General features: G+C 44.4%; 1 protein-coding gene across 1 annotated transcript; it reads left to right on the forward strand.

Moving 5' to 3' along the window:
• Positions 1-993: 993 nt before the first annotated feature.
• Positions 994-25,754, forward strand: EDEM2 (ER degradation enhancing alpha-mannosidase like protein 2). Its single transcript, XM_081255212.1, has 11 exons — positions 994-1,202; positions 1,411-1,521; positions 3,351-3,390; positions 5,384-5,489; positions 8,180-8,305; positions 10,282-10,493; positions 12,688-12,829; positions 14,482-14,606; positions 20,177-20,321; positions 23,108-23,229; positions 25,192-25,754. Exons 1-11 carry the CDS (start codon positions 1,096-1,098, stop codon positions 25,690-25,692), a joined length of 1,737 nt encoding a protein of 578 aa, XP_081111338.1. The 5' UTR covers positions 994-1,095; the 3' UTR covers positions 25,693-25,754.
• Positions 25,755-26,917: the final 1,163 nt, after the last annotated feature.

The following is a 26,917-nucleotide window of genomic DNA, read 5'->3' on the forward strand; positions in this document are numbered from 1 at the left end:
TACCAAAATGTTCATAGCAGCCCTATTTACAATAGCCCGGAGATGGAAACAACCTAAGTGTCCATCATCGGATGAATGGGTAAAGAAGATGTGGCACATATATACAATGGAATATTACCCAGCCATAAAAAGAAACGAAATTGAGCTATTTGTAATGAGGTGGATGGACCTAGAGCCTGTCATACAGAGTGAAGTAAGTCAGAAAGAGAAAGACAAATACTGTATGCTGACACATATATATGGAATTTAAGAAAAAAAAATGTCATGAAGAACATAGGGGTAAGACAGGAATAAAGACACAGACCTACTAGAGAATGGACTTGAGGATATGGGGAGGGGGAAGGGTAAGCTGTGACAAAGTGAAAGAGCGGCATGGACATATATACACTACCAAACGTAAGGTAGATAGCTAGTGGGAAGCAGCCGCATAGCACAGGGAGATCATCTCGGTGCTTTGTGACCGCCTGGAGGGGTGGGATAGGGAGGGTGGGAGGGAGACGCAAAAGGGAGGGGATATGGGAACATATGTATATGTATAACTGATTTAATTTGTTATAAAGCAAAAAAAAAAAAAAAAAAAAATGCTGTTGCTGGGCTTCCCTGGTGGCGCAGTGGTTGAGAGTCCGCCTGCCGATGCAGGGGACACGGGTTCGTGCCCCGGTCTGGGAAGATCCCACATGCTGCGGAGCGGCTAGGCCCGTGAGCCATAGCCGCTGAGCCTGCGCGTCCGGAGCCTGTGATCCGCAACGGGAGAGGCCACAACAGTGAGAGGCCCGCGTACCGCAAAAAAAAAAAAAAAAAAAAAAAAAAAAAAAATGCTGTTGCTAAAACATTAATTAATAATAGTAGCTGTACTAGTCACTATCTTTTAAGACACGTTGATCCCCGCTTCAGAGACTACATATCCCAAGATGCTCTTTGCTTGGGTTCCACCGCCCATTCCATTCTGGGGCTTGTAGTCCGGAAGTGAGTGGATGATTCATCGGTCCGCAGGCGCAGTGCTCCTAATTCCCGGAAGAACCAGCAGAGGATCGCAGGATGTGTGGGTGGCTGCGGCTGCTGCTGCAGCGGCGGCGCTGACAGGGCACGCGCTCTATGCCTTTCCGGCTGCTCGTCCCGTTTGGCCTCCTGTGTGCGCTGCTGCCCCTGCACCATGGTGCGCCCGGCCCGGATGGCACCGCGCCCGACCCCGCCCACTACAGGTGAAGGGGGTCAGGCTCCCCGCCCTTCCATAGTTGGGGAATGGGAATCCCAGACCTGGTCCCTTCCTCATTCCCTCCATCCCAGATCCCCCACCCTGACCTGCTGGGACCCCGCCACTGGGCTCCTCGCAGAAATCAGGTGGTGATTACCATTTTCCGCCCTAATTCTTGTCCTTTCCTCTGCCTTATTTCTCGTACCCCGCACCAGGGAGCGAGTCAAGGCCATGTTCTACCACGCCTACGACAGCTACCTGGAGAATGCCTTTCCCTACGACGAGCTGCGACCTCTCACCTGTGACGGGCACGACACCTGGGGCAGGTAGTGCGAGCGGAGGAGCAAGGAGGCGGCCTGGGTCTGGCAGTCCGGTCCTAGTCGGGCGGGTATGCTGGAACTGGTGGCTTCATGATCTCACCGTTCCAGAAAAACCTCCTAGCCAGGGTGGGGTCGCATTCCCCCCAATTCAGGCCAGCACCACCAGGATCCACCCAGCCTCCTGGAAAGTTGGATTCCCATAGTGGAAAAAGGCTGGGTTAGCCTGGTGGTCTGGACCTCCGGGCTCTGGCCACAGCAGTGACAGACACCAGCTGTTGGGACTTGGGCAAATCTCTGGAGGCTTAGGATATGTGGAAGGGCTTCAAAAAGTCAGAAGACCCAACCCCTTCATGTTATAAGTGGGCAAACAGGCCTAGGAGGGGATGTAACTCTCCTAAACATGAAATTTCAGAGCCTTTGTTGTTAGTGTAACTGAAACCCACTTCCCCCATTACCCTCACATCCCTGACTGCTTCTTGAGATCTCAGCTCAAACTGTCACCTTAGCATCAGTTCCCCTAAATACCCACCCCGTACAGGTCACTCTCACAAACCACCCTTTTTATTTTCTTCGTAGCACTTCTCACTCTTATACTGTCATTTTCACTTATGTGTTAGTTTGTCTTTCTCACTTCCACTAGAATAAAAATCTGTGAGAGATGGAATTCTCTGTCTTGTTCCTTGCTGAGTAAGTGAAGAATCATTGCATTTAGCTGAAGCTAACCTTGATTGAACACTGTGCTAAGCATTTTACTTGTGTCATCTCATTTAATTAACACCCTTAGGAGTTAATTGCTGTTATCTCTGTTTTACAAATGAATATGCTAAGGACTGGAGAAATTAAGCTCAACACAAATTGTGCTGGTTTTCGTTTTTTAGTTGAAAAAAGTAATACAAGTAAATGGCAAATTCAAGCAGTACAATATCATATAATAAAATAAATATCTCCCATACCCTAGAACTCCAACCACTGTTAACTTTCTTGTGTATCCTTCCAGAAGGATTTTTGGCTTATACCATCATATAGGTATGTATATGTGTATCTTTTAAAATCACCTTTTAAAGGTGAAACTTATATAAAATGCACCCATTTTAAGTGTGTAGTAACCACCATCACAGGATAGAGAACATTTCTGTCACACTGGAAAGTTCCCTGGTGGTCCTTTATAGTTAATCCCTCCACCACCACTGGCCCAAAAAACCACTAATCTGCTTTCTGTCTCTTTTTGAAAAATGCAGTTAGAATACGACACACGACACTGCCTATTCTGTACCTTGTCTTTTTCATTTAACTATATAATTTGAATGTCTTCCCCTTAGCCCATAGAACTCTTGATAACAATCTTTTTGACCACCTCATAGTTTCGCATTGTTTGAATGTATTACAATTTGGTTAATCACTTCAACTGGTATACATTTGGGTTATTTCTAGCTTTTTGCTGTTCTAAAAACAATATTGCCATGAGCATTCTCAAGGCTACAGTTCTGTGCACTGCGAGATAAATTCTTAGATGTAGAAAGCCTGCGCTCTGAGCTACAATCTTATACTGCCTCCCTATGGTGGAGAAGAATGCCAGAGAATATAGGCAATGTGTTTAACTGCAGTCGAGCTATTTGCATAAGATGTTATACATCAGCCCACCTCCCAGGTATGTTAAATGGGTCAGAGGTTCCCGGCGATTTTCACGATGGCTTCTCTGTTGTGATTTCAAGTGGGACTGGCAGAGGCATCGCTGTGCTTCACTTATTAGTTTTTGGGGTCTCTGATCTGGCGCAGCCTTAATAACTGGTGTTTGATTTTCTTACTAAGCAGCTGGGGTTTTTGTCCTTTTACAGTTTTTCTCTGACTCTTATTGATGCCCTGGACACCTTGTTGGTAAGTGTCTCATCTGTCCCTTTTCCTCTCCAACATTGCATGACCAATATCCTTCTTCTTTTGGTAGCTTGACTGTGGGTGAAAAATGAATTCTTCACCTGGGCTTTTTATTTTCATCTTTCATTTTGATCTTTAATTTGGGGGCATTGGAAAGCCAGTGGAATTTTTTCAAGAAAAGGGTAGGAAATGAGATTCCTGTTTTGAGAAGATCACTGGCTACAATGTGGAGAAAGATTCATGTCATCATTTAACAAACATTTTTTGAGTAATTGCTTCATGCACTGTGCTCAGCCCTCTGGGGGAGTGCAGGAATGAGTGAGGCTCCTGCCTATGCAAAGATTCTTATAATGTGGAAAGAACTAGATGCCCTAAGAGTTGTGGGGATAAACTTGCTGGAGTCTTTTAAAGGAGGAAGAGGTTAATTTCAGCTAGAGGAATCAAAGGATTCCTAGAGAAGGTGACATTTAGATAATCGAAGATAGGTTGGATTTGGAAATGGGAAGACATAGGGTGAGATTTCTGGTAGAGAGAACAGCATGTCTGAGGGCAGAAAATCAGGGAATAGTGGGTACTGAAGTCAACAGAAGAACAGTGAGAGACATGGTTAGAAGGATAGATTAGGTCTAAATCATAGAGGGCTTTGAATGCTGAGATAGTCAGGATTGTTTCGGCTGCAAGTGATCAAACTGATTTAGACAGGAAGGAAATTTACTGAGTCACATAACTAAAAAGTCCAGGTAAAGACTGACCTCAAACCCAGCTGGTTCCAGACATTTAAATAACATAATTAGGAATCTCTTTCTCCATCTCTTATTTCTGCTTTCTTTGCTGGCTGTATTCTCAGGCTCTCCTTAAGCTGGCAGGGTAGCCAATGGTAACTCCAGACTCACATCCCACTCATTTAGTAACCTGTGTGTGGAGAGAATTAGTCCTTTTCCATTAATTCCGTGGACTGAGTCTCACTGATCTGGCTTGGGTTACACATCTATCCCTGAATGAATCAGTTGGCCAAGGGATATAGTACGTTGGCTGGTCCAGGTGAAGTGCCCATTCTTGCAGCTGAAGGGATGGAGTCACCTTCTTTAAATTACAGGAGTGACTGTGGAAGAAGGGTGATTCCTCAAGGGAAAATTGGAACACTGATATCAGAATAAAAGGCATCAGGATTGCATTTGACTGATGGTTTAAACAAAAGGGTTTAATTTTCTCAAGTATAAGAAAATCTGAATGAAGGTAATTTCTAGCATTGGATCAGCTGCTCAACTGTGCCATCAGAGACCCCATGCTCTTTGTATCCTTCCATTCTACCATCATTAGTATACTGACTTTCATTCTCATGCTTAGTACCTCATGGCCTAAGATGGCTACCACAGCTCCAGAAATCAAGTCTGCTTTCAAAGCAGAAAGAAAAAGAGTAAAAGCCATGCCAATTGTGTCTTGTCCCTTTCTATTAGGAAAACAGGAGCTTTCTGAGAAGTGCCCCTAGTAGACTTTACAAAGCTCAGAATAGACTGGGTAACACAATCACCCAGTAGCAAATGAGACTGAGAAAGCAAATATGTGGATTTCTAGCCTCTATGGCTGGGAGCTACAAGGGTAAAGAAGATTGAGAATCAATGTTGGGCCAACCAACCTGCAGTATTTTCCATAAGGATGAATGTGACAAGGTTAAAAACAATAAATATCCACTGTAAATGTCAAGCTAAGATTTCCTTATGTGGTCTACAGTCTTTATATTGGTTTCATTTAAATGAGTACATAAAAATTCTTAAATTGAAACCAAAGAATTTACTTTACCAGTCTCTTGATACTGGGTCTGTGTGATTTCCAGCTCTCAGTGTTTTCTCCTGTTACCAGCAGTCCTAGAACAGAAACTATAGGTCTGAAGTTGAATAAGTGGGAGTCACACCAGCATAGGATCCTAGACTCTGAATCTAGCATCTTCAGTGCCTACAAGCCTAGAGCCTCACTGTCAGGTCTCTCTTTCCTTCAGATTTTGGGGAATGTCTCAGAATTCCAAAGAGTGGTTGAAGTGCTCCAGGACAACGTGGACTTTGATATTGATGTGAACGCCTCTGTGTTTGAAACCAACATCCGAGGTGAGGGCTGCCTTCTAGGGCCCTTGGAAGAAAGGAGAATGTGGAATTTTGGCTTCTGTGTAAACCAAGAGGTGATAAACAGGATCTTAAGCGCCAGCCTTGCCAGGGCACTTGGCTCAAGCCAGATTGACAGAGCTCTGGTTGGGTAGGGAGGTCTCGGGATCCCTCATCAGTTTCAGACATGAAAGTGAGCAGGGGACAGAGAAAAGACTGAAAAGAAATATGCCAGGATTACTCACATATTTAACATATATTTGGTACCAGGCTTTCAGCCAAGAGGAAGAGAGATGTAATCCTTGCCTTCTTGTAGCTTATTGCCTATTGAAAGTTTGTTAGAACTTTCTGCATTGTTGATGGAAATGTTTTATATCTGTGTTGTCCAGTCCAGTAGCCACTAGCTACATGTGGCTATTGAACATTTGAAAGGTGCCTACTGCAACTGAAGAACTGAATTTTTAATTTCATTTAATTTTAATGGATTTAAATTTAAATAGTGACATGTGGTTACTAATTACTGTATTACATAGTGCAAGTCTAGGGTATTAGTTTCCAAACCTGGCTGCCCATCAGAAGCATTTGGGACATTTAAAAAAGTTCAGCTATGTAGACTCCACTCTAAATCTAATGAATTGGGATCTCTGGGTTGGGTCCTACAGTCAGTATTTTTAGCAGGTTCCCAATGAATCTTTTTTTTTTAATGAATCATTCATTTTACTGAGGTAAATTTACATATACTGAAATGCACAGATCTACACATTTCAATGAATTTTGACCAAGTGATTCTTTTTTAAAAAATTAATTAATTAATTAATTAATTTGTTTATTTTTTTTGGCTGCGTTGCGTCTTTGTTGCTGCGGGTGGGCTTTTTCTAGTTGCGGCGAGTGGGGACTACTCTTCGTTGCAGTGCACGGGCTTCTCATTGCAGTGGCTTCTCTTTGTTGCGGAGCACGGGCTCTGTGCACATGGGCTTTAGTAATTGTGACTCGCGGGCTTAGTTGCTCTGCGACATGTGAGATCTTCCTGCACCAGGGTTCAAACCTGTGTCCCCTGCATTGGTAGACGGGTTCTTAACCACTGAGCCACTGGAGAAGTCCCTTATTTATTTGTTTGTTTGTTTGTTGGTTTGTTTTTTAACATCTTTATTGGAGTATAATTGCTTTACAATGGTGTGTTTCTGCTTTATAACAAAGTGAATCAGTCATGCATGTACATATGTTCCCATATCTCTTCCCTCTTGTGTCTCCCTCCCTCCCACCCTCGCTATCCCACCCCTCTAGGTGGTCACAAACCACCAAGCTGACCTTCCTGTGCTATGCGGCTGCTTCCCACTAGCTATCTGTTTTACATTTGGTAGTGTATATATGTCCATGCCTCTCTCTCGCTTTGTCACAGCTTACCATTCCCCCTCCCCATATCCTCAAGTCCATTCTCTAGTAGGTCGGTGTCTTTCTTCCCGTCTTACCCCTAGGTTCTTCATGACCCTTTTTTTCTTTTTCTTTTTTCTTAGATTCCACATATATGTGTTAGCATACTGTATTTGTTTTTCTCTTTCTGACTTACTTCACTCTGTATGACAGACTCTAGGTCCATCCACCTCACTACAAATAACTCAATTTCGTTTCCTTTTATGGCTGAGTAATATTCCATTGTATATATGTGCCACATCTTCTTTATCCATTCATCTGATGATGGATACTTAGGTTGCTTCCATGTCCAGGCTATTGTAAATAGAGCTGCAATGAACATTTTGGTACATGACTCTTTTTGAATTATGGTTTTCTCAGGGTATATGCCCAGTAGTGGGATTGCTGGGTTGTATGGTAGTTCTATTTTTAGTTTTTTAAGGAACCTCCATACTGTTCTCCATAGTGACTGTATCAATTTACATTCCCACCAACAGTGCAAGAGGGTTCCCTTTTCTCCATACCCTCTCCAGCATTTATTGTTTCTAGATTTTTTGATGATGGCCATTCTGACCGGTGTGAGATGATATCTCATTGTAGTTTTGATTTGCATTTCTCTAATGATTAATGATATTGAGCATTCTTTCATGTGTTTGTTGGCAATCTGTATATCTTCCTTGGAGAAATGTCTGTTTAGGTCTTCTGCCCATTTTTGGATTGGGTTGTTTGTTTTTTTGTTATTGATCTGTATGAGCTGCTTGTAAATTTTGGAGATTAATCCTTTGTCAGTTGCTTCATTTGCAAATATTTTCTCCCATTCTGAGGGTTGTCTTTTGGTCTTGTTTATGGTTTCCTTTGCTGTGCAAAAGCTTTTTTTTTTTTTTTTTTGCGGTACGCGGGCCTCTCACTGTTGTGGCCTCTCCCGTTGCAGATCACAGGCTCCGGACACGCAGGCTCAGCGGCCATGGCTCACGGGCCCAGCCGCTCCACGGCATGTGGGATCTTCCCAGACCGGGGCACGAACCCGTGTCCCCGGTATTGGCAGGCGGACTATCAACCACTACACCACCAGGGAAGCCCGATAACCATTATTTTTGTGACCCACCAAGAGAAAAAGAAACTTCATGAGCTTAACACTGTACAGTGTGGGAGGTTAAGGACTCTTCTTTTGCTACGTGGCTCCAGCCCCTTCCCAGTGAGCCACTGAACAGAGCATTAGGTTTAATTTGTACAAGGGAAAGACTGGTCCTTAGGATTCTGACACTTGCTTTTTGTACCATCTGCAGTAGTAGGAGGACTTCTGTCTGCTCACCTGCTATCAAAGAGGGCCGGGGTAGAAGTGGAGGCTGGATGGCCCTGCTCGGGACCTCTCCTGAGGATGGCTGAGGAGGCGGCCCGGAAACTCCTCCCAGGTAAGACCCGCATGGAGATGGGGCAGAGGTGAAGTCCGGTAGGTCCTGCTGCTCTTGCTGGAGAAGAGGGTGGCTGTGCAGAATTATTTGCTCGTGTTGCTCACCCAAACACTTGGTATTTCTACCTCTTGGCGCCCACCCTGGAAATCAGGAGAGTCCCTGGCATTTTGAGGGCTAGACTAGGATGGCTGAGCTGACCTCATTAATGTTTTGTGAGGAGCGCTGAAGGCCAGCCTGGTGGCTGGAAGGCTCTTGCCCTTATTTGAGTGAGTGCTTTTGCCCCCTCCCAGGCCCACACGCCACTGGAATGAAAGGGTTCCAGAGAAGAGCCTTGGTCTGAGCATTCGGAACCCCTGGTTCTGGACTCGGCTCTGACAACCAATAGCTTGACCAAGCCGCTCTTCCTCTCCTTGGTTCAATCTCCCAGTCTATCAAATGGGAGTCATAATTCCTGCCTCCCCCTGGGGAGACGTAAAATGAGGTCAGAGAGGAGAAAGTTCTTGGAGAACCTCAAACACCAATGAGACACGAGAGGGACTTGTTTTGTAGCTGAGCCATGTCCAGGGCTGCAGGCCAAGCTGCAGTGTTTGTCCAGAGGGGCAGTAGCTGGGCTCGGCAGCATCAGCGGGACGCTGTGTTCTCTTCAGGGTGTGGTGGAGGCTCTGAGAGCTGTTCACACCCAAACACGTTACACTGTGCTTTCCACCAGCCTCTTGGCCATCTCATTTCTCCCCTTCACCCAGGACTTGCCTCTCATCCTTGGGGAAGAGCTGAGGAGAGTGAGCGAACTGGGTTCAGGTCTCACTCACGGCCTGAATGTCTCCTTACAAACGTCATGTCCTGTGTGACTCATCCCTGGGGGGGAACTCTGTCTGGTTGCTCCCTTCATTTTTTTGTATTGAGAAATATACATATTGAAAAGTGCATTCACGATGAGAAACAGGATTTTGTCACCTCCCCACCCCCTTTTTAATACTGCCTGACTTTTCTGAACTATCCCTTTGGGCCCTTCTTGCTTGTGACTTGAATCCTCCTTGCTTACCACTCATGTCTGCCAGATAGCAAGTTTCTCTTCTTACAGTAAAGTTGCTGGGCCTTGTGGTTCTTGGAAGTTTTGACAACTTTGTTCACAGTTTGGTGACGCACAGGCTGCTTTGGGGTTGTTTGACCTTTCAGCCTGGAGAGGAAATCTCTGCCTCTGACTTGCTGTCTAGTTCCTTGCCTTGACTTGGAAGGCACTGGGGTGAGGTGGACAGGGCACTGGGCCCGTTGCGGGGGGGGGGGGGAAGGGAGTGGGCACGTGATAGTCATTCCCATCCCAGCTCCGTTTGGCTCTCTCTGTGATCTTTGAGTCACTTCTTTACAAGCCTGACCTTTCTTACCTGTGAATTGAGGGTTGGACCACGTTGGCAGTTTCGTGGTTTATATCCTTTTTTAAAAAAAAAAACATAGCCCCTGAAACTCTTTATTTAAAGCAGAGATCTTAAACTGGCTGCTCTGGGACTGTTTACAGTCTTCAGATGTGTTTCATTTGGTCAGGATGGTGTTTTAAGAAGTAGATGAATGGCTTTTTCATTGTGCCACCAGCTCCCCCACTGCCTATGGCTTAAGCCCTGCCTGCTTCACACTAAGTTACTTGCCTGGCCTCTGAGGCATCATATAAAATAAGTGAAAGTAGAGCTGCTCTAGCTAAAGTGAGCATGTGTGGAGTGTGATACCCCAGGGCACAGCCTGCTGCTTCCCTGCTCACCACAGGCAAGAGCCCAAGGCATGAGGAGCAGTGTTTGACAGCATCTGGGTTAGGTGGCCACTGAGGGCCCTCCAGTTGTGACATTTATCCTTCTCTGGCTCAGTCTCTGGCAGATCACCCAGGAGACAAAAGGGAAGTGCTGGCCAAGGCCTCAGGCTTTGGTCCTGTGTCCGCCCATGCCCACCTCCCCGCTCCTATCTGGGGTCTTAATTTTGCGATCGTTCAGCCTTTCAGACCCCCACTGGCATGCCGTATGGAACGGTGAACTTGCTTCACGGCGTGAACCCGGGAGAGACTCCTGTCACCTGCACAGCAGGGATTGGGACCTTCATCGTGGAATTTGCCACCCTGAGCAGCCTCACCGGTGACCCTGTGTTCGAAGATGTGGCCAGAGTGGCCCTGATGCGCCTCTGGGAGAGCCGGTCAGATATTGGGCTGGTAGGTCTGCTGCCACTCTTCCTGTCTAGCTCAAGTTGGCCACCTTGTCCCCTGCTTATGAGGCTCAGGGCTCTGAGCAGCAAGTTGCAGTCCAGCCGAAGGAAACTAAGGGTGACCTCAGGAGTGGTCCAATACTTAGGCTCACAACACCGAAAGTAGACCAAGCCTCCAGTTCATGCTTTGGCACAGAGGGGAGGAGAGCATGAGAGCACATCCTCTGGCAGGAAAAGGGGCCATGATAAGCTCTGGCTCCTTGAGCTTCTCTGATTTCTAGGGAATGGGTCGTATGCTTCATGCCCCTGACTCACTCGGTGACCTTAGATCGTCAGCCTGTCTGGCCCTCGTTTTTACATATTTTTGTCTGTAAAACTGTGTTTCTTAGAACCAGAAGATTTGAGAGATGTTGAATGGCTGTTCCATGAGAAAATGATTACTGGTCAGTTAAATTTGGGCAACACTATAAATAGTGTCCTTTTTTTTTGGAGAGTCATAATGAACATGAGCAAGTTAAAGGTTATGAAATCCTATGATAAATTCATCTATTTAACTTTGCTTAACTCGACGTTTCACAAGCTTATTTGACCCCAGAGCTTTTCTTTCCCCTCCAAACCTACTCACCTATGGAAATTTAACACACCTTGGGCCAGATCATCTCTAAGGTCGGTTTCGGCTCCTAAACTAGATGATCCAGTGAAACTAACAGTAATTGAGCCAAAGCTGTCCAGGAAATAGCACTAGATTTAGTCAGAACTGAGACTGAGCCCCAGCCTTACTATGTTGAAACTGTGTGACCCTGGACAAGTTACTCAACCTTTCTGATCCGCAGTTACTTCAGCAATAATACTGATGGATTAATACCTCCTTGCTGAATCATTATGACTTATAAAGACTGTGTTGTCCAAAAGTGATTCAGGTGGAGGCACGTTTTATGCAAAGTCTGGTTCTAAGTCAGCTTGAAAAGTGAAACTTGTGTGAGGACTCCTTGACAGTCCCTTAAGAAGGTGCCACTCTGGAGACCTAGAATAACTCCCTTAGTGTCCGACACAGGAAGTTTTTTCTCCAGCTCGGGAGCCATAGTGGCTCCGTGACCACCCTGCCCACATCCTCTCAGCCCTTTATCATTTCCGTGCACACTGGCCTGTCTTCCAGTTGCCATCACCCATGTCTCTTTGGCTACAGGCCTTTTCTGGTGCCTGGATCCTGCTCTGCTTGCCCTTGGCTGGAAACGCCAGGTCTTAAATGCTACCCCAGAGCAGTTCTCAATCAGTGGCTGATACTGATGGGAGTTTATGGACAATCACCCTTGTTCCCCGGCCCTCGGGTGGGACCGTGCTGAGGCTCGTGCTCTACACTGACTCCCAGAGCTGCCCGGTGGGATGGAGCTCCGTTTCCCATGGTGGTAACTTGCCTGACAGCACACCCTTTGTGGGCTGCCTGCCTGCCCTGCCTCACTTTTTCCCTCCTCTTCCAGAGTTTCCAGGGACTCACCTTCCAAATCAACTACTTCCTGTCTTCCTTGCTGGGGCTCTGCCCAAACTAACACAGGACAATTAACTGTTTCTTTGAATGAGTACCAGGCGAAGTTATCAGCTTCCATCGGGGTCTAAGTTATATGGACAACATATCTCTTCATTTAAATCTTTAAAATTTATTTTTAAATGGTTCACAAGTCAAAGGATACAAAAAAGTACCCAGTGACATCTGTGACCCGTCCTCCAGCTACCCAGTTCCTCTCCTTACAAGCAACTACTCTATCAGTTTCTTGGATGTCCTTCCCAAGTTGATTTATGGAAATACGGAAAGTATATCTTAGGTCTTTAGACACTGGAATCGCATGCAGATTCTCAGGCTGAGAAGTCTGAGACAGATTGTGGGAACAACACGTTCTCATCTCCCAGCTCACACTCACTCTAGACAGGGCATGAACACTCCAAGTCATTGTTCTTTTTTCAGTTTTTGACCAGTGGGTATAATTAAGGCCTCCTAAATGTGCATGAGATATGTCTCCACTGTACATATATGCAAGAGAGCTGGCCATGATCCAGCCTTGCCCCCAACCCTGTACCCCGATAGCCTGCATGTCTCCCAAGAAGCACTGCGGTGCCTGCCTTGTATCTCACAGGACACTCAGGGGTGTGGGGACATCCTTGTTTGGCCTTGGGTCCTCCTTTGACACCACATGTCTCTCTCCTAGGTCGGCAACCACATCGACGTGCTCACTGGCAAGTGGGTGGCCCAGGACGCGGGCATCGGGGCTGGCGTGGACTCCTACTTTGAGTACCTGGTAAAAGGAGCCATCCTGCTTCAGGATAAGAAGCTCATGGCCATGTTCCTAGGTAAAAATGGCAGGGTAAGGGGGTTTTTCCCCATGGTTTTCCCTATTGACATGTAGTCTATTTATAAACTTTCAGTTGCTCCCAAGTGCCTACAGAATCAGCTCTGCATTCAAAACCACCATGGACTTAAACTGCCCACTTGTGGCCCACTACACCTTTTCATGCCTTCCTGCAAGAGCCAGCTGAACCATGCTGGCTTCTCTGTATGCAGCCCTGGATTTTTTATTTCCTGGCCATTGCACATAGTGTTTCCTTTGCCTAAAATACCTTTTCTCCTGCCTTTATGTGTCCAAATTCTGTTCACCCGTTAAGGCCCAGCTTAAATGTCACTTTGCCCAGGAAATAGCTTGACTCTTCCTTAGACTTTAGGGCCTTCAGCATCTTTTTTTTTTTTTTTTTTTTTTTTTAATATATAAATTTATTTATTTATTTTGGCTGCGTTGGGTTTTCGTTGCTGCGCGCGGGCTTTCTCTAGTTGTGACAAGCCGGGACTACTGTTCGTTGTGGTGCACGGGCTTCTCATTGCAGTGGCTTCTCTTGTTGCGGAGCATGGGCTCTAGGCACACGTGCTTCAGTAGTTGTGGCACGTGGGCTCAGTAGTTGTGGCTCGCGGGCTCTAGAGCGCAGGCTCAGTAGTTGTGGTGCATGGGCTTAGTTGCTCCGCGGCATGTGGGATCTTCCCAGACCAGAGCTCGAACCCGTGTCCCCTGCATTGGCAGGTGGATTCTTAGCCACTGCGCCACCAGGGAAGCCCAGCATCATTTTTGCAGTCAGCTGTCATCACAGTTATAGCTCTTCTAACTGAGTGCAGCATCCAGGCCTTATTCATCTGTAGTCCCCACAGTGCTTTGCAGGAGGTAGCTGTAGATTAATGCCTGTTGAATAAAAGCAGTTTACCCTTCAGGCCCTTAGACACTAGTAGTAATGATATTGAGGAATTGTTGGGCACCTAATAATAATTACAGCTACCATTCATTTATTCAGCAAATATTTACTGAGTACCATTGATGTGTTAAGTTTTGTGCCAAGCACTGAACATGGACTATTTCATTTCATCCTTACAACACTGTTTGAGATTGTCTTATTTATTTGCATGTTTTTGGTACTTTGTTCATTCAGATAATGCTTATTGTGCATACTTATTATGTACTATCTTCATGTTGGGGATTCTGCAATCAACAAAACAAAGTCCTAGCTCTCATAGATTTACAGTCTAAGGGGAGTTAAAAGTTCAAGTTCCCACTAGAATGCCAGCTCCCTGAGGGCTGGACTTTGTCTTATTTGCCACCCCCCAGGTGCCTGGCACCTGGTAGGCACTCAGTGAATATTGTTGAGTGAATAAATGACTGCACAGTCCCATGAGGTATATAACATTACTCTCCTCACTTTACAGATAATAAGACTGAGGCTTAAGAGGGAAAAACTCCCCTGACGTCACAGCTAACAAGTGGTAAAGCTGGAGCTGGAATTTGAGCCTGGAAGTTTGCCTCCAGAACCCATGCTCCTTCCTCTGTGCCTCCTTGCATCCTAGTCTGCTTTGAGGCTGGGCCACCCTAGGGTCTTGAAAATGTTTAAGTCCATTCTTCTGTTGCCAAAGCCTGCTTTTTGTGTCCCTCATCACTGATGTGTCCATCATTTTATCTCCTCTGCAGAATATAACAAAGCCATTCGGAATTACACCCGCTTCGATGACTGGTACCTGTGGGTGCAGATGTACAAGGGGACTGTGTCCATGCCAGTCTTCCAGTCTCTGGAGGCCTACTGGCCTGGTCTTCAGGTAGGAACGATCAGAGAGGGTGGTCCTTTTTCTATGGAACCGACAAAGCAAGCTCATTCTAATGTATGAGTCAAAAAAGTGCTCGAGTACTTTTTTTCTGGAGGGGTGGATTGGGGATAGGAGAGGGGCTTAGGGTGAGACAGATTTAAAGTTCTGACAAACTGAATTTTCCAAGGGGAGCTTTAAGGTGTCAGGAACTGAACTTCCAGCTTGCTGTGGAATGTTGTACCACTTAAAGTAGACAGGGCGGTAATAGCCATTGGCAATGACCATTTCTCCACTGGACACTTCTGTCACGAATCCTCATTCTTGACAGCGGGCCTAGGAAAGGGCGTGACAGCAGCTGGGGCTGCTCTGTCTGCCATCATTATGTGTCTCCATTACATGGCCTAATAGAGTTGCAGCTGGAAGGGATCTTAGAGCCCATCTAATCCATCCCTTATGTGTCCTAAAATATTTTTAATATTTTTATAAACAACTTCTTTTTCATCTTAAGAAATTAAGAAAAGGGGGCTTCCCTGGTGGTGCAGTGGTTGAGAGTCCGCCTGCTGATGCAGGGGACACGGGTTCGTGCCCCGGTCTGGGAAGATCCCACATGCCGCGGAGCGGCTGGGCCCGTGAGCCATGGCCACTGAGCCTGCGCGTCCGGAGCCTGTGCTCTGCAACGGGAGAGGCCACGGCAGTGAGAAGCCCGCGTACCGCAAAAAAAAAAAAAAAAAAAAGAAATTAAGAAAAGGTAGTAACATGTAGATGGTGGTAAATTTTTAAAGCACAACAAGGAATACAATGATAAGTCTCAAGCCCCCACCCTCAGATTCTCTCCCCAATCCAGCCCTTGTTGTCAGTTTTCTGTACCTCTTTCCAGATATCCATATACATAGATATATGCATATTTATAGCCCCCTTTTTTCTTTACATAAATAGGAACATTTTTATTCTTTTTCACTGAATGTATCTCGGAGATCATTCTTTATTGATACATAAAGATCAATTTTACTTTTTTAAACAGTTGCATATGTTCCATTGAATAGATATATTGTCATTTATTTAACTTGTTCCCCATTGTATACTTTTAGCCAACCCTCTCATTTGATAGATGGGGAAAGAAGCTCAGAGAGAACTTGTTGATAACATTAAATATTGGTCCAACTCTTCTAAGATCTTCAAATTTAGTTGAGTGTCCCCTAAAAGAATTTGAAAAATTATAGAGCCCCATGCATGTTTTTAATCTTATGAGTTTAAATAGTTGCATACCATTCCTTTTTCTCCTCCAACTCATATTTCCATTCTACCACTCCCATCAGGATTTTATCCTAATTATTATATTTTATGCTGAAAGCATTTTATTGTTCACCCTATCATATGTCTCTGTGACAAAATTTGTTCATACATAGAAATTTAAAATGTTTTTAAATTTCCCGTGATCATAAGCTCTGAGTATTAAATTTGTTTTCTTCTGGATTTAGTTATCATTAGTATGTAACTGATTAAAACCACATTTATAGCTTGCAATTTTTGATGATTATAAACCTGAAAGCAATTTATTGGAAGTGCATTTCTTAATGAGATATTTGGGGCTTTTTAAAGTTTTTAAGTAGTTCATATATTTTTGCATGAATAATACATATTGCTAAAACAGAGCACGGTTAAGCATCAGTTTTATTCCTGCTTTTCATGTTTTTAGATGTAAGTGCCGAGGAGCCTGTGCACATAAATAAGTAGCTGGAGATGGAAGGAGTTTGATATCGTAATATCATTCAGTTCTTTGAAATCATTGAGTTAATAGATTGAACCATATCAAATTGCCAGCATCAACCATTTTTGACCTGCAAATGTGGCAGTATTTTATGGTTCACTCTTTATATGGTTAAAAAAAAATCACGAATGATCTGTCATCAAAAATTATTTTTAATGATGTCTCTGCTGACAACTTGACCAGTTCCTCTTTCAATTTTCTGAAGGCAAAGAATTGAAAGCCATCTGATTTGCAGAAGGATTTGTTACCCAGTGGTTAGAGCCATTCATTTTTCTCAACACCTACACTAATATTTTAAATTTAACCGAGTTCAGTGCTCAGGACATTTTTATATCCAAGAACAATGTTCCGCAGTAAGGCTGCAGATTGTTGGTGGGTACACCTTGCTTTTATAAGATGGTAGAAGGACAGTTGTGGAAGAGATAGAATGGGTAGCCTGCCTTTGTAAAGATGTAAGCATCTTTTCAAGCAGATCCATTTTAGGAAAATTAAGGATCAGGAAATCTATTTCCTTAAAACTATTTGTGACTACATTCCTCTTGGAAAACCTGCTTGTACCACCCAGCCATACAACTGATCACACCCTTTGACTTTGCATGATTCTGTTTCTATTCATGTTCCTCAGGAAAATAATTGACCAGGGAAAGATGCAACCTGTACATGGATATTCCCAGCAGCAAAGTTCATGACAAAGAAAAACTAGAAATGGTCCAAATGCCCAGTAATGGAAGAAAAAGAAATGATTGTATTTTTTTCTTTTTTTTTATTGTGATAAAATACACATAACATAAAATTTACCATGTTAACCATTTTGAGTGTACAGTTCAGTGGTATTTATGTTCATGTTGTGCAGCCATCACCACCATCCATCCCCATAACTCTCTTCACCTTGTAAGACTGAATTCTATACCTTTTAAACAATAACTCCCCATTCTCTCCTCTCCTAGCCCCTGACAACCATCATTACTATTTTGTTTAACATCTTTATTGGAGTTTAATTGCTTTACAATGGTGTGGTAGTTCCTGCTTTATAACAAAGTGAATCAGCTATACATATGCATATCTCCCCATATCTCCTCCCTCTTGCATCTCCCTCCCTCCCACCCTCCCTATCCCACCCCTCTAGGTGGTCACAAAGCACCGAGCTGATCTCCCTGTGCTATGCAGCTGCTTCCCACTAGCTATCTGTTTTACATTTGGTAGTGTACATATGTCCATGCTGCTCTCTCACTTTGTCCCAGCTTACCCTTCCCCCTCCCTGTATCCTCAGGTCCATTCTCTACAGATGCGTCTTTATTCCTGTCCTGCCCCTGGGTTCTTCAGAACCTTTTTTTTTTTTTAGATTCCACATATATGTGTTAGCATACGGTATTTGTTTTTCTCTTTCTGACTTACTTCACTCTGTATGACAGTCTCTAGGTCCATCCACCTCACTACAAATAACTCAATTTCATTTCTTTTTATGGCTGAGTAATATTCCATTGTATACATATATGCTTTATCCATTCGTCTGTTGGTGGACACTTAGTTTGCTTCCATGTCCTGGCTATTGTAAATAGAGCTGCAATGAACATTGTGGTACATGACTCTTTTTGAATTATGGTTTTCTCAGGTATGTGCCCAGCAGTGGCATTGCTGGGTCATACCACCATTATGTTTTGTGTCTTTATGATTTTGACTACTCCAGGTATCTCATATCAGTGGAATCATACAGTATTTGTCTTCTTGTGACTGGCTTATTTCATTTAGCATAATGGCTTATTTCATTTAGCATAATGTCCCTCAAGTTTCCTGCTTGTAGCATGTGTCAGAATTTCCTTCTTTTTAAGGCTGAATAATATTCCTTTGTATGTATATACCACACTTTGCCATCTTGGTTTGTATAGGATTTGTGTGCTTTGTGTGTGGCACTTTTCCTGCTTTAAGAAGGGGTCCTGGGGTTATTTCTCTATGAGGTTATAATAACACTAATAGCTAACATTTAGCTGACAGTCTGTCTGGCACATAGAGGTGATAAATATTTATGAAAGAATGATTTATGTGCTGGGCATTTTACACAGAATCATCACAACACACCGAAATAAACGATGTTTCATAGATGAAGAAAGGAGGCTTATAGACATTAAATTTGTTCATTTACTCAACAAATATTTGAGTGCCTGCTGTATTCCAGGCCCTGTCCTCATGAAGTTTATAGAGGGCGAGACACAAAGAAAAGCTTAGACAAATTCATAAAATAATAAGTTGCAATGAAGGAAACAAATTAGAGGCTAAAAGAGAGAATATTGGATGGGGACTTACTTTAGATAAGAAGGCCTCTCAGAAGTGGTGATGCTCGAGCTGATATGTGAAGAACTGGGGTGGGGGACGATGTTCCAGGCAGAGGAAACATGATGTGTGAAGGTCCCGAGGCAGGAAAGAGTTGAGTGTTTATCAGAGACAAAAGCAGCATGGCCACAGTCCAGGGAAGGGAAAGATTGGTCAGTGGAAAGTCAGCAGTGGCCAGATTGCTCAGGGCCTTGAGGGCCATGGTGAGGTGTCTTGACCTTAAGCTGAACCTGTAGAAAGCCACTGAGTAAGACAGTTACTCTGGCTGCCTTGGGAAGAGTGGACTGGAGAAGACAAGTGGTAGGACCAGTGAGGAGGCCTTTGAGGTCATCCCAGTGCAAGATGCAGGTGAACAGGTGGTGGCTCTGGAGATAAAGAGAAAAATCTTGATGTTTTAGAGAGAGAGAATTGATAGGAGTTGCTGATGGAATGGATGTGGGGGTGGGGGAAGAGGGAGGAGTCAAGGATGGCCAGCAGGTATCTGGCCAGAGTGGAATCAGTGGAAGGTGGTGCCGTTTACTGAAAAGGGAGAGAGGTGAGAGGAGGGAGGCAGCTTTGCGAGAGAGTGAAGGGACCGATAGTTTTGTTTGGAAACTGTCAAGTTTGTTCTATCCTTGAGACATCCAGTGGAGATGTCAAGAAGGTCAGCTGTTTCCCTGTGAGCTTACACTAATATGAGTAGCTACATAGAAGCACCTAGTAAAATTACAAGTGCATATATTCTCAGATTCAGCAATCCCAGCTCTGGAAATGTATCTTACAGACACACTTCACATATGTTTGAGGTGACATGTATGGGGTTATTTATTGCAGCATTGATTATTGTAGCAAATAGCAAAAGATTGGAACCAAGCCAACTAGCTATCAATAGGGAACTAATTAAATTGTGGTCCAAGCAATGGAATACTATGCAACTGTATAAATAGGAGGAGGGAGTACTTTATGTACTTACATGGAAAAATTGAGATGTATTGTTAAATGAATAAAGGAAGCTACAGAAGAGTATATTTAATAAGCTGTATTTAATGTGGTGGAAATAATACATACTCATACATCTTTGCTTATGTTTACAAACTAATGCAAAATGGTTATTTGCTGGGGGGTAGGGTGTGAGTGAGATTAAGTACAATCAATCTTTTTCTTATTCTTAGAATTTTGAATCAGATGGCTGACTTACCTACTTAAAAAGTTAGTAGCCAGTATTGACTGAGCACGTACTGGTAGGCAGGGACATTGTACACAGCCTCTGTCCCTCATAACAATGTAAAATATATGTTGTATTTTGCATGCTAGAGACGAGGCTCAGAGAAGTGAAGTGTCTGGTTTGAGGCAGCACACTGAGTAAATGGCCGACTCTGGGTTTGATCGCAGGTCTTTTTGGCTCCAAAGCCTTTGCTTCCTCTTTTCCCTGAGGTTGTGTGTGGGGTTTTGTATGTGGGTTTCCTGCCTGGTGGCTGCTTGCCTGACAACCACTTCTCTCCTACAGACCCTCATTGGGGACATTGACAATGCCATGAGGACCTTCCTCAACTACTACACCGTCTGGAAGCAGTTTGGGGGGCTCCCGGAATTCTACAACATTCCTCAGGGATATACAGTGGAGAAGCGAGAGGGTTACCCGCTTCGACCGGGTAAGCAGCATCTCTGGCCCACTGCCAGCCCACAGGCTCTGATTCTCAGAACCCCAACCCCTCGCATTTCTATGAGGCTCCATGCCTCACAAGTGCTCACAGCTCCATTTTTTTCCCATCTGCTTCTTCCAGTGGCTCTGGATGGTTTTCCTTCTAGGAATTATTTATCCCCCTTATTTTCAGAGAAGGAGACGGAAGCCTGGTGGGTTGAAATGGCCTGCCCAAGGCTGTTAAGTATAGGAGCTAGGACTGGAACCCAGGTCTCCTAATTACATCTTATGCTCTTTCAAACCCAGACGAGCAAGTGAGATGGAAAAAGCCAGGCTGACGCCTTTTGAGTTCTTGCCATTGGGATTTCAGATGTGTAGGCAAACTTCGTTAAGTCAGTGGGTCAGGTCAGATAAGTTGTGCATCTATGGAACGTTAGAACTTTGGAATGGACCTTAGGAGTGAATCATCTCTTCTCGTCCGCCTCCCCACCTGCAGGTCAGCAGTCAAGATGTAGAGAAGAAAGGGACAACACACTTGATAACTCTTCTAAGTTCCTTTCCAGCTCCGATCTTCTGACTCACTGAAGGAAAGTTAAACATTGTGAGGAGAGGAAGGGAAAGGGGGACAGAGGAAGGAAGCTGAGTCAGCACACAGTCATCTCCCCTCCCCCCCAAAATAGGTTACATTCCCATTGTTTTAGACTCTTCCCACCTGAATGCCTTTTAGCTGTGGGATGGACCTTCTAATGGGTTCTGCCCATCCTGCCATCCTCGGCTCCACTTCCTTCCTCCTCTAACCCTGTAGTCCCCTAAGTGATTGCTGTAGGAGTCTTGGAGGAGAACCAGAAGCAGAAGTAAAGTGGCAACTGGAAGGAGCAAATTAGTCACTTTTGACTCCTTAGAGGCTGCTATTTTTAGTATTTCTCATGCATTTATTTTCATGGCATTTTTTTTTTAAGAGAAAATACTCAGATGGTATTGGATCCCATGTTACCAATAGATAAAATGAAGACAGAGATTGGGACTAAATGTAAGACTTAGACGTGCATTCTCAAGGTTAGAGGGAACCTGAGAGGTCTTCTAATCGAAATCCCCCTGCAATAGCCCTGTCAAGTGGTTATCTCATCTTTGTTTGATTACCACCAGTGACAGGGGGCTCACTACTTAAGGAGGCAACATGTTTTGTTTGCAGGAATGCTCAGTGGAAAGTAAGGCACACAGCCAGGAATCCAGAAATGTCTTAGACCAGTCATCCTTCCTATCCCCAAAACAATAGCAAATGGGAGATAAGGTACTATTCTATAATTAGATTGGCCAGTCCCTGACACTCTGGTGCATGTATCCGATCAGCAGTGCTGGAGCACAGAACCTAGCCTAAAAGCCTCTGAAGGGCTTAACCTCCACCTAAGTCCAAATCTAAACCTTGGACTGTCACCCTCTTCTAGAGAGTTGGCTAGATATACAGGAAATTAAAGCATTTACTAGCATATGCAGGCCCATGTGTGAGGAAGAGAAAACAAGAAACAAGATGCTTGGCCCTGGGCACTGAGTCAGCCAGCTGTGAGGAGCATAAGGAGAGGCTTCCCATGAGGACACCATCTTTTCTGTCTTTGAACACACACAGTGTGTTCATCTGCCAGTACATGTGCCCCAATCTTTGCTTAGAATATGAGTGATTAGATTAGCCAGTGTCTAGAGGCCTGTGGGGTAAACGAAGAGAGAAGTAGGAGAAAACTGGAGAGATAGGCAGCGATCTTTTCTCCAAAAATAAGTAATGGAGTTTGCAGTAATAAATCAAAAGGGAGAAAAGTACTGATCAAAGGCTAGGAGGAAACAGGATGTAGAACTTCAGGAGGAGACGTTGGTGTAGGGAGGGGAGAGGTGTTCTTTCCTCTCTGAGAAAAAAGAGGTGAAGAAGTAGGAAAGTCTGTTGAACTGTAGCTTTTGCCTACTGGGCCCACCCTAGAAATCACATCTTTTCCATAACAGCTCTCCAGATATCTGAAAGCAACAAACACATTTTGCTGTTTTCTTTTCTCTGGAATAAATATTCCCATCTGGTCCAATTCCTGTTGGCTAGTTGGCAAATATTCATCTTATGATGGAGCCCGTGTCTGAACACCAAATTCCAGTTGTGGTGTAGAACAGGGCAAGACTGTTGCCTTGTTCTGGGCACAGAGAACTGATGGCTGCATCTTTGCTTGATTGAAAGTTGATTCTTGAGTATCTTAACCTTTATCTTTTGGCCTATCCCATCTTGGAAAGGGCCTTGTAATGACAGGCTCATACTCTTTTAAGTTTTAGGATTAGGTCAGGCTGTAAGTGACAGAGACAAAGTAGTAGCTTAGATAAAATAGAAATTTATTTCTCTCTGGTTTTCTGGCCTTACATGACTCTCTTTGGTGGCAGGGACCTTAATCCCACACCTGCGTGCTGGGAATAGTTGTTAGTCTAGGTGTCCATGTGCTTGGATAAAGTTAGCTCTTCTGTTACTAAGGAAGAAGGAGGGAACAGATATTGGGAGATAGGCAGCAGCCTCTGCCACCTTCCCTATCCCAGAACCTGGCTGCCTGTCTCTCCCTTGAGATGGGATTCCATGGTCCACTAAGTCCACTAAGCTTCAGACTGGGTATATTGGCTCTGAAGATTCAATATTGAGTGAGTTGTCCCATGTTCCCCCTAGTTGGGACCCTGTGGACATGGTGTGGAGAGGAGGAATCTCTCACTGGCCCAGGCAGTCCCCAAGCCTTCTCTGCTCAGCCACTGGGTGAGGAAGGTCTGCTTTGAACTTTGCAGAACTCATTGAGAGCGCCATGTACCTCTACCGTGCCACGGGGGACCCCACCCTCTTAGAACTCGGAAGAGATGCTGTGGAATCCATCGAAAAAATCAGCAAGGTGGAATGTGGATTTGCCACAGTAAGTGTTTCCACGGGCCCAAGAATTGGGAAATGTCTCCCCCTGCTGCTAAAGAGCCTCTGGAATATTAGCACTGGAAGGGACCTTAGAGATATAAGCAATGCCTTTATTTTATAGATGGGGAGACTGAGGAGCAGAGAGCCTTGCTAAAGGTCACAGAGCTAGTAGAGGTGGAGCTAGGATTAGTGCCCAGGGGTCTTGACTCCATGCCCTTGGCGTTCTCCCCGCTTCAGAGATCCTTTAGCTGTTGGAATAGGCTACTTGGCAAGGGTGAATATTGTGAAACATTTTGCGAGAAGGCCTGTAAAATGGATTCTAGGAGGGAATTACAGAGTCCCATAGCCTTATTTGCAAACCCAGGGATCCTTAATGGAACAGCTGTACTGGTCTCACAGATATTTACTGAGTGTCTTTCACGGGCCTGGCGCTGTGCTAGGCCGAGGGTTACAGCAATGAAGAAAGACCAAACCCCTGAGCTGACCTTTTAGTAGAAAAAACAAAGAATGTGTATCTGGAAGACAGAAGGAAGGCCAGTGTGGCTGGAGGGCGTGAGCAAGGAGGAAAGTGGGAGGAGATACAGCCCCAGAAGTAGGCAGGGGCTAGATCGTGCAGGGCTTTGTATAAGTCCTGGGGAAGAGTTTGGCTTTTGTTCTGCTTGGAATGATAAGCCTTGGGAGGATTTACAGCAGAGCAGTGATATGCTCTGATTTGTATTTTAGAAAGATCACTCTGGCTGCTTTGTGGAGAATGGATTGAAAGGGTCAAGGATGAGAGCCATGTCACATCCTTAGAGGACCCAGGCAGGCAAGACAGAAATAAAGAGTGGTTACAGACATGTAAAAACCAAATGTGTAAGCAAATAGCCTGGAAGCCTATTTGCCAAAAAGCCTACAGAGGTTTTTTTTAGGGTAAGGAATTAAAAACAAACAAAAAACATGAAAGTGAAGTCTTTTGGAGCCCTTCCAAGGCGAATGATGGGAACAGGCAACTGACTCTTTGGCCTTTGGCAAACAGGGCAAGAGAATAATAATTCTTGGTACATCAAGTCCATGTTTTAGTCACATTTTTTTTGGTGTAAAATAGATGTCTACTGAGAATTAGTTTTGTTTAAGAAAATGTATTTCTAATTCTGAGAAGCTAAAATAAATGTTTGTAGCAAGTAAACTTACTCATCCCTGACTGTAAACTCAGTATGAATTTCTCTTCATAAAGACTCCTAATTAGTTGTTTACAAGAGCAAAAAACTTGGTAACCACCTTAATGTCTGTCAAGGGAGGATTAGCTAAGTGAATGATGCTACATTTTTACATCATTAAAAAGGGAATGATTAGATCAATGTTTAGAGTCACGAAAGGGTAAGATAAAGGGGATAGGAGATTGTTGTATCATGTAGGGGGGCCAGGGAAGACCATTCTGATGAGGTAGCGTTTGAGCAGAGACCTGAAGGAAATGAAAAAGTGGGAGGGCGTCTGAAGGAGGAGTGCTCCAGGTTGCAAGGACACCAATGAAAAGAACCAGGTTGGGCATGTGCTTGTTCACAGAACAGAAAGGCCATGTGGCTGGACCTGTGAGAACCAGGGAGAGAGCAGGAAGAGATGAGGTCAGGGAGGGAGCAGAAGCCAGATCACCAAGGACCTGTTAGGCCACGATAAGGACTTTGATTTTAGTCTGTGGGCAATGGGATGTCAACAGAGGGTTTTCCGTGAAGGAGTGACAGGTAAGATTTATGATATAAATGTACTTTAGGGTAAGGATGGAAGCAGGAAGCCCAGTTGAAAATTGTGATAACCTGGCTGAGAGGTGATGATGGCTGGGAAAGGGGCAAAGTTCTGAAAAGTTAAGTGATTTGCCCAAAGGCCTGCAGTCACCTAGTGGCAGTGCGGGAATGCCTGACAGGGTCCCCTGACCCTTTCTGCTGTACTGTGATGCTGGTCTGACTTGCTTCCCTCCCCCACGTGGCAGATCAAAGATCTGCGAGACCACAAGCTTGACAACCGCATGGAGTCTTTCTTCCTGGCCGAGACCGTGAAATACCTCTACCTGCTGTTTGACCCGACCAACTTCATCCACAACAATGGCTCCACCTTCGATGCGGTGATAACCCCCTATGGGGAGTGCATCCTGGGGGCCGGGGGTTACATCTTCAACACAGAAGCGCACCCCATTGACCCCGCCGCCCTGCACTGTTGCCGGAGGCTGAAGGAAGAGCAGTGGGAAGTGGAAGATCTGATGAGGGAATTCTACTCTCTCAAACGGAATAGGTCGAGATTTCAGAAAAAAACTATGAGCTCAGGGCCATGGGAACCCCCAACGGGGCCAGGAACATTGTCCTCCCCTGAAAACTATGACCGGGCAAGGGAGAAGAAGCCCACCAAGCAGAAAATCCCACTTCTCAGCTGCCCTAGTCAGCCCTTTACCTCAAAGTTGGCATTACTGGGACAGGTTTTCCTAGATTCCTCATAACCACTGGATGATACTTTGTTTTTGAAACTAAACTATAACAATAAATCTGCTTTTGATGATCATGGTTTTCTATTTTACATATTGGATCATTTCATGAGATTTCATTCAAAGAAAGGGTTCATGGCTAAAAACAATTGCGAATCTAGTTTGTTTTTCTCATACAGTTGGAGAAACAGCTAAACATAAAAGACTCCCGGGGTTGATAATTGAATCTCCCTTCCTTTCAAAGTTCCCATTTTCTGGAGGGTGTTATAAATGTATTTGTTAGTTCTTTTCTGGGGGGGAGGGATTTTCATTTTTTACTTTTTATTTGAAGTATAGTTGACTTACAAAATTACATAAGTTCCAGGTGTACAACATAGTGATTAGATATTTTTATACATTACAAAATGATCACCACGATAAGCCTAGTTACCATCTGTCACCATACAAAGTTATTACAGTATTACTGACTATACTCCCTGTGCTGTACATTACATCCCCGTGACTTATTTATTTTATAACTGGAATTTTGTACCTCTTAATCTCCCTCACGTATTTCATTCTTCTCCCCACCCCACCTCCCCTCTGGCAACCACCAGCTTGTTCTCTGTATCTATGAGTCTGTTTCTGTTTTGTTATGTTTGTTCATTTGTTTTGTTTTTTTATGTTTCACCTATAAGTGACATCATACGGTATTTGTCTTCCTCTGTCTGACTTGCTTCCCTTAACATAATACCATCTAGGTCCATCCATGTTTTTACAGAGGGCAAGATTTCATTCTCTTTTGTGGCTGAGTACATATTCCACTGTGTGTGTGCATGTGTGTGTGTGTGTGTGTATACACACAAACCATATCTTTTTTTTTTTCAACATCTTTATTGGAGTATAATGTTAGCTTCTGCGGTACAACAAAGTGAATCAGCCATACGTATACACATATTCCCATATCCCCTCCCTCCTGGGTCCCCCTCCCACCCTCCCTATCGCTCCCCTCTAGGTGGTCACGAAGCACCCAGCTGATCTCCCTGTGCTATGCAGCTGCTTCTCACCAGCCATCCACTCTACATTTGGTCGTGTATGTATGTGCATGCCACTCGCTCACTTCATCCACACCACATCTTTATCCACATTCATCTATTGCTGGGCATTTGGGTTGCTTTCACAACTTGACTGTTGTAAGTAATGCTGCAATGAACATAGGCATGCATAATCTTTTCAAACTAGTGGTTATGGTTTCTTCAAA

This window comes from Mesoplodon bidens (genome assembly GCF_964165515.1).
Source record: "Mesoplodon bidens genome assembly, chromosome: 15".
Taxonomy (NCBI): domain Eukaryota; kingdom Metazoa; phylum Chordata; class Mammalia; order Artiodactyla; family Ziphiidae; genus Mesoplodon; species Mesoplodon bidens.

Coding starts and splice junctions, on each gene's coding strand:
- EDEM2 (XM_081255212.1), top strand. CDS start 1,096: ATGCCTTTCCGGCTGCTCGTCCCGTTTGGCCTCCTGTGTGCGCTGCTG. Junction 10,494..12,687: donor GCCGGTCAGATATTGGGCTG/GTAGGTCTGCTG, acceptor TCTCTCTCCTAG/GTCGGCAACCACATCGACGT. Junction 12,830..14,481: donor GCTCATGGCCATGTTCCTAG/GTAAAAATGGCA, acceptor TCTCCTCTGCAG/AATATAACAAAGCCATTCGG.